This window comes from Octodon degus, unplaced genomic scaffold (assembly GCF_000260255.1).
Source record: "Octodon degus isolate 3935 unplaced genomic scaffold, OctDeg1.0 scaffold00001, whole genome shotgun sequence".
NCBI classification, from domain to species: Eukaryota; Metazoa; Chordata; class Mammalia; order Rodentia; family Octodontidae; genus Octodon; species Octodon degus.
The window spans coordinates 8,252,966-8,260,465 of NW_004524577.1; the positions used below are offsets into that span (position 1 = coordinate 8,252,966).

The 7,500-nt window shown below is 47.6% G+C and overlaps 1 protein-coding gene across 3 annotated transcripts in view; it reads left to right on the forward strand.

Moving 5' to 3' along the window:
• Itgal (integrin subunit alpha L) overlaps nt 1–7,500 on the forward strand; it is a 43,052-nt gene that overhangs the window by 7,756 nt on the left and 27,796 nt on the right. For all 3 annotated transcript variants that reach the window (XM_023722788.1, XM_023722685.1, XM_023722734.1), the window contains 2 exons: nt 4,001–4,133; nt 4,276–4,426. In XM_023722788.1, coding sequence (XP_023578556.1) covers nt 4,001–4,133; nt 4,276–4,426 — 284 coding nt within the window. The remainder of the gene's footprint in view (nt 1–4,000; nt 4,134–4,275; nt 4,427–7,500) is intronic.

The window sequence follows — 7,500 nt, forward strand, 5'->3', positions numbered from 1 at the left end:
ACTCAAATTCAACATTAGAAACTACCAGGCTGAGGGCTGACAAGATAGCTCAGTGGATTACGCACCTACTTAGGCAAGCGCAGGGACCAAGCTTTGATCCCTGATAGACTGGGCATGGTGGCACCCATCTATAGTCCCGGCACTGGGGAGGCTGAATTCAGGAGAATAACTATGAGCTGCATAGTGAGACCTTGTACCAAATACAAAAAATAAAATAAACTACCGGGCTGGGGATATAGTTCAGTGACACAGTACCTGCCTGGCAAACACAAGGTGCTGAGTTCGATTCCTAGTACCAAAAAAGAAAGAAAGAGGGGCCCAGGGAGATAGCTCAGTAGAATAAGTGCTTGCCTGACAAGTGCAGGGTCCTGAGTTCAATCCCTGGTACCGAAAAAAAGAAGAAAGAAAGAAAGAAAGAAAGAAAGAAAGAAAGAAAGAAAGAAAAGAACAAACCATGTCCTGATTTCCTAAATACAATACAGAAAAGTTTTCCCCCAGAATTGGATCAGATTGCCTCAGTTGAGGCCTTGATGTAGGACCATGTTGTGTACACACACACACACACATCTGGCAGTGGCAAAGTTTATCTAAAGTAAAAGTGCAGAGTGAGGGAGAAACTGGCTCTAGCTGACAAGTCTGGGCTGAGTAAAGGAGGAAAGAAGATAAAGTGATAAAGTACACCCTGGAGGAAACAAGGCAGGCTATTTTGAGGGAAGTCACACAGAGTACTTTGTCTTTTCTTAAAATATCTACATTCAAATGTCTATGAGAACCAAGACAGATTAGAAAGCTCCTGTCTCTGGCTTACCACACGTTCTCCAGGTATACACTCAAGTGGAATAAAAGTAGCCGGAAGAATTTCTCATACTAGTTCATTGATTTTTCTCATATTCATTTCCTGGCCAAACGTGTTGAATTTGCCTTCAGTAAACAGTGCTGGGTTCCCTTCCGCAAAACTTTCCAACTCTTTGCTGCAAGGGCTCATGGGATTTTCATGCCCAGTTCACTCCTTTCTTTGGACACCGCAGTGAGTGCACAGGGAAGCTGTGTCCTCTCAAGAATCGGCAGCCTTGGGCTGGTGAGATGGCCCAGTGGTCTAAAGCACCTACTTAGAACAAGCCAGGGACTGCGGTTCAATCCCCCAGCACCACATGCCAGCCAGCCCCGCCCCCTGGTGGGCTGAGCTGGCCACACACACACACATAAATAAATAAAAATATAAATAAATAAATAAAAAGAATCGGCAGCCTCAGTTACCAGTCAGATGAGCAACCTCTGCCCCCACCACCCCCAAATCCAGGATTGAACTCAGGCCCTTGCGCTTGCCAGGGAAGTGCTTATTCTACTGAGCCATCTCCCCAGGTTGAGAATCAACAAATGATCTCTATAAAAGACCGGTAAAGAGTTTAGGCTTTTCTGGCCACTTGTTCTGCTTTGTTTGATCTGGATTTGGCTGGTGGCTTTTGTTTTCCTTTTTTTATTTTTTTATTTCTTAAGGAAGGGTCTACAGGGTGTTTGTTCACTACTATATCAGACTCATAGTGATCCACCTGTTTACAGCCTCCCAAGAGCTGGGGTTACAGGCATGCACCACCACGCCCAGTCTCAATTGCCATCTCAGCACTGAAAGGTCCAGGGATCGAGCCCCCAGCCCCTGCACCTGCTTGCAGGTGCTTTAACCCACTGAGCTATTTGGCCAGCTCTTGTTTTCCTTTTCATTTTGCCATGTCCCAAGTATGAGGAGCATAGCACTGAGTTAAACCAAGATCTCTCCCTTCTCAGAATTTAACATTTTTAGAACAAGGGAGAAATGTCATAAACACTACAAATAAGTTAGTTCATGCAGAGGACAATTTTATGAAGAAAATGAAAGCATTATTCAGCAGGAAGATCAGGAAGGGTTCTTTGTGAGTTGTGTTCTTGCGGGTGAAGAAACAAGCCAGCCACATGCAGAGCCCTAGGGGGCGCTCTAGGCAGCAGGGGTAGTGAGGACCCACGCTGAACTCGAACTAGTCAGCTGACACTGTAAAAAATGCCTGAGAGGGGCCGGGTAGAATAAGTGCTTCCCAGGCAAGTGCAAGGGCCTGAGTTCAGTCCCCAGTTCCACAAAACAAACAAACAAACAAACAAACAAACAAAACTGAGAGGGGCTGGTGAGATAACTCAGTGGTCTAAAGTGCCTGCTTAGGCAAGCTTAGGCAAGCGTGCAGGGACCTGGTTTCGATCCCCAGCACCACAGGCCATGCCAGCCCCACACCCAGGGTGGGCTGAGCTGACCATAAAAAAGAAAAAAATAAAGGAAACATTAAAAAAAAACAAACAAAACACTGAGATAATCAGTGTAGAACCACAGCCGGGCATGCTGGCTTGTGCCCGCAATGCCAGTACTTGGGGGCTGAGCGAGGAAGGTCGCCATGAGGCCAAGGCCAGTCTGAACTACACGGTGAGACCTGGGCTCAAACAAAACACCAGGAAGAGCCAGGATGCCCAGGTGGCTGGAACACAGTGAGAGCAGATAAAATAGTAGGTAAAGGATTTAGTGAGGGACAGAGAGGCCATAGTGGGGACTGGGCTTTCCGGTAGGATGAGAAGTCACTGGAGTTCTTTGGGAGGGATGATCTAGTTGATATTTTTAAAAAAGACTTCGCTGTCTGTTAAAAATAACTTAAGCCAGGCATGGTGGCACACAACTGTAATCCCAGCACTTGGGAGGCTGAGGCAGGAGGATTGTTGTGAGTTTGAGACCAGCCTGGGCTACACAGTGAGCTCAAGGCCAACATGCACCCATAGTGAGACCCTGCCTCAAAAGACATAATTAATTAATTAATTAAGAAATCCCTCTGCCACTGGAGTTAATTTGTCAGATTGAAGAGGGGTCCAAGGTCGACAGAGTCCAGTTAGGAGGGTGAAAACTCCAGATGAGGGGCAGTGGTGTTGGGCCCAGGTGGAAATCCTTGAACAGCCATGGAAGTCTCGAGTCTATGTGGCTAGAAGCCGGGGGAAACTTTAACATCCAACCAAAAACTGGAGACACCCAGTGTCTGTGGATCAGAGGGTCTATACCAAACTACTGTCCCGGGAGGAACTGTGGGCAGCCTGGCTCGTGACAGCGCAGAAGCTGGGCATTGGCATTGGCTTCTCCAGTAGCCTGTCTTTTTTTTTGGTATCAGGAATTGAACTCAGGACATTGCACTTGACAAGCAGGTGCTGTACCCCTATGCTATATCCCTGGCTCTCATTTTTACACTGAGCCTCGGGTTTATCAGGAGCCAGAGATACCGCAGTGACTAAAACATGGTCCTTTCCACAAGCATTTCATGGTTTTGGGGAAAATGATACAAACATGAAAGCAAATTCACTATATTAGCTGCTCTCAAGAGCTCGCTGTGCAAGTGACTTTGAGTCTCTTTGACTGTGGAGCCATATGCTCTCACCGAGGACTCGTCTGGGTGGACACCAGACTGTTGCGGTTGCTGTATGTCTGGAGTCAGTGTGGACAGAGCCCAGACTCACCCCTCACAAAACCTCCCTTAGCTGCCCTTGAACTCTGGGACACCCCCCCCCCCGAGCTGCCCACAATGCAGTGTGAAGACTAAGAATGTCAAGCCTCTGCTAAGAATTCTGTCTCTGTCTCTCTGTCTGTGTGTCTGTCTGTCCCTTGAGGCAGGTTCTTGTTACATGGTTAGGTTGGCCTTCAACTCACTATGTAGCCCAGGCTAGTCTCAAACTTGCAACTATCCTCCTGTCCCGGCCTCCCAAGTTCTAGGATTACAGGCATGTGCCACCATGTCTGGCTGAGCTAAAAATTTTAGAGAGCGTCCAGAGGGAAGGGCAGTAGCAAGAGCAGGCGAGGTGAGATGCTCAGGAGAGATTGCTGGAGGCGTGGGAAGCCTGCCCGGCAGGTTTGAGAAGGCTTTACCTCACCAGCAGGGCAGCAGTGTAATGAACAGGGGTTGGGGGTCTTTCAGGAGAGTCTCACATCTTTCTTTCCTGGACACAGGACAGAGGTGTTCCGGGAGGACCGGGGGGCCCGGCCAGATGCCACGAAAGTGCTCATCATCATCACGGATGGGGAGGCCACCGACATTGGCAACATTGACAAGGCCAAAGACATCATCCGCTACATTATCGGGGTGAGGGCTGCCTCTTAATGTCCCATCTTCCCTCTCCTCCTGGGCCCCTGTTCTCTTCTCTTCGGGCCAAAGTCTTATGAAAATAATCGAAAACTGGTCTGAGATTTGGGAGACACCAGCTTTTCACTGCACTCCCTTCCAGATTGGAAAACATTTCAAGAACCCACAAAGTCAGAAGGAACTCCATCAATTTGCCTCCCAACCCACAGAGGACTTCGTAAAGATCCTGGACACATTTGAGAAGCTCAAAGATCTGTTCAATGAGCTGGAAAAGAAGATCTACGTCATCGAGGGTGAGTGGCAGCGGGCGGAGGGCTGCGAACATGTTCAAACCGCACGAGGGACTGGAGACAAGCACCGGGTGTCTGGCACTAAGAGCTCTCCTCAAAGGGAAAAGCAGAACCAACCCCAATCTTTTTTTTTTTTTTTTTTTTGGTGGCACCGGAGATTGAACTCAGGCCCTTATGCTTGCCAGGGAAGCGCTTATTCTACTGAGCCATCTCCCCGGCCCACCAAACCCAATCTTAACTAAAAATCCCAGAGCCGGTGACATGGGGCAGGCTTAGATGTGCTCTTTCTCTCTGCTGCTTCGAAGCACCGTGTCTTGCTCGTGTCTCCTCAGCCCCGCAGGATGATTCCAATCGCTTTCTCTTCTTGCCTGATCTCTCCCCTTTTCACTAAGGTGAGGCCGGTGAGAAGGCGGGTTAGGAGAAGCGTTTCCTCAGGCAGCCGAGCCTGATGCAAGGGCGGCAGCTCCCGCCCGCCCGCCCGCAGGGAGGTCCCCTCGACCAGGACTCGAGCTCTGTATGACGTCTACAGCAGGAACCTAACAGGCCTGCTCAGGAAGCCGCTCAGCCTTGCTGTGTGGGCTCAACCACACATCGTTCTTCTGTTAAGTAAGAACAATGCCAGCCTCATAGGGATGGAAGGTTTAACTGCTGTGTTAGTTCCGGGGAGCTGCTCTGAAAATGCCGCTGACCAGGTAGCTCAAAGCAACTGCAGCTCCGCATGGTGGCGCTCGCCTGTAATCCCAGCACCGGGGAGGCTGAGGCAGGAGGATCCCTGTGAGTCCGAGGCCAGCCTGGGCTGCAAAGTGAGACTCTGCCTCAAAACAACAACAAAAAAAAACCACACACACACACACACACACACACACACACACAGAAACCCAGCCTGATAAAGTTGTAGCTTCTCTGTAGGTAACAGCTCTTGTCACTGCCAGCCCTCATCCTCTTGATTTGTCCCCGTCCTCCCACTCTTGCTGTGAATGTCACTTCCGATTCAATCCTCACTGCCAGCCCTGTGCTGTGCTGAGAGCCCCCATGGGTAATCGCGTGCTGCTGTAGCCGTTGTCACAGCCCCGATGCTGACTCGGATGCTAATTTATCTTTTTTTTTTTAAGATTTATTTATTTTTTATTTTTTTTCAAAGTTTTATTGATAAACAGATAGCAATGAGACAGTTTCAAATCAAATCGGAAGTACAGTTTCAACAAATAACACACTGCATATATTCTTCTTAGTGGTTAATTGCTGTACAAGATGCGGACTTGATATCCTATTTACAAACACCATTAGAACAAATCATTCTATTCACTAAGAGAATGCAACTATATATCTATCCCAACCTCCTTAAATACACAGATACAAAATGGACATTCATCGGTATACCCCATTTGTCCAAAGTCCGTTATTGAATATTATAGGTGTGTAAACTCAGCACAATATTCTAAAAGAGTCCAGTAGCCCATAATAGCATTGGGTCTTCTGTTTAACTGGCAATGTCAGAAATTATTGACCAGAGTCCCCCACAGCTCAACACAACAGCATGGCTCTATTTCTTTCGGATGCTAATTTATCCTTCACTGTCTCCACACTGAGGGCTCTGGTCTGTCATGGCAAGCATTGTGCCAGCTCTTTCACCTTTTATATCCCTGGGGATAGACATATAATTACTCTAAAATTTATTCAATGAATGAATGAGTTATCACTATATTTGCTATGTGTTTGTGTTTTGTTTTGTTTTTTTCTTTTTTCAGAACCAGGGATTGAACTCAGGCCCTTGCACTTGCCAGAGAAGTGTTTATTCCACTGAGCCATCTCTCCAGCCCATATATTTGCTATGTTCTTAAACACTTTTGTAAGGCTAGCTCTATTCTTTCTTCTTTTCTCTTAGGGGGTCGGGGACTGATACAGGGAATTGACCCAGGGCCTTCACAATGAATCACATCCTCAGCCTTTTTTTTTTTTTTTTTATCCTCAGTCTTTTTAAAAAATTTGAGGGGCCAGGAGTATAGCTCAGTGGCACAGCGCCTGCCTGGCAAGTACAAGGTTCTCAGTTTGATTCCTGGTACAAAATAAAGAGAGATTGTCTCACTCGTTGCTAAGGTTGACCTCAAATTTGTGATCCTCTTGCCCTAGCCTCCCAGAGTGCTGGGATTACAGGATTCTACCACCATGTCTAGCTTCTGTTTTACTTATTTATTTATTTTTGTGGAACCTGGGATTGATCTCAGGCCCTTGCACTTGCCAGATTACTTACTGATTCGTTCCTTCAGTAGCTGCAAATCGGGCTATGTGAATAAGATCCTCAAGCATGTTACAAACTAGAGCTTGTGCTCACGTTGGATAAGGGCAGAGGTCACTAGAGGTTATAACACAAGTCATACAGAGAACAAACAGAAGGAAGAGATGGGATTGGGAACCGGAAGCTGGGCGGAGGTGTAGCTCAGTGTAGTGATGGAGGCTACTTTTAATAGGCTTGTGGAGGAAGGCCTTTTCTGAATGAGCCTTTTAATTTTATTGTTGTTTTTGTGTTTGTTGCTGGGGCTCAAATGCAGGGCCTCATGCATGATAGGCTGCTGAGCTGGCTATATTGGTTTTTTTGGCAGAACTGGGGATTGAACTCAGGCCCTTCTGCTTGACAGGGAAGAGCTTATTCTACTGAGCCATCTCCCCAGCCCCCAGACAACACTTTAAAACTTGAGACAAAATACATGCTGAAATGACGTTTGAGTTGAGACGTGAAAGATAAGAATCAAAGAGCATGGTGGAGGGGGCGACAGGAGAGCATCCCTCAGGGACACAGGGGCTCATGGGAAAGCTGGGAGGGGAGAGAGGGCCTGGCATATTGGTGGCGGTGGTGGTGGCGGTGTTGGTGTTGGTGATGGAGATGGTGAGGGTGGCTTGGACCTGTGTGGCGGTGGCTCATTATTCAGACAAGGGGACAGGTGTCTCTTGAAGATAGAACCGTAAGGATTTAGTAATGTGTTACGCATAGGACAGAGGGGCAGAGGTTCTTTCCTGGTTTTTAGCTTGATTCCTTAGGGGGTGTGAGGGTGCTTTTTGTGAAAGTTGGGACCAAGCAG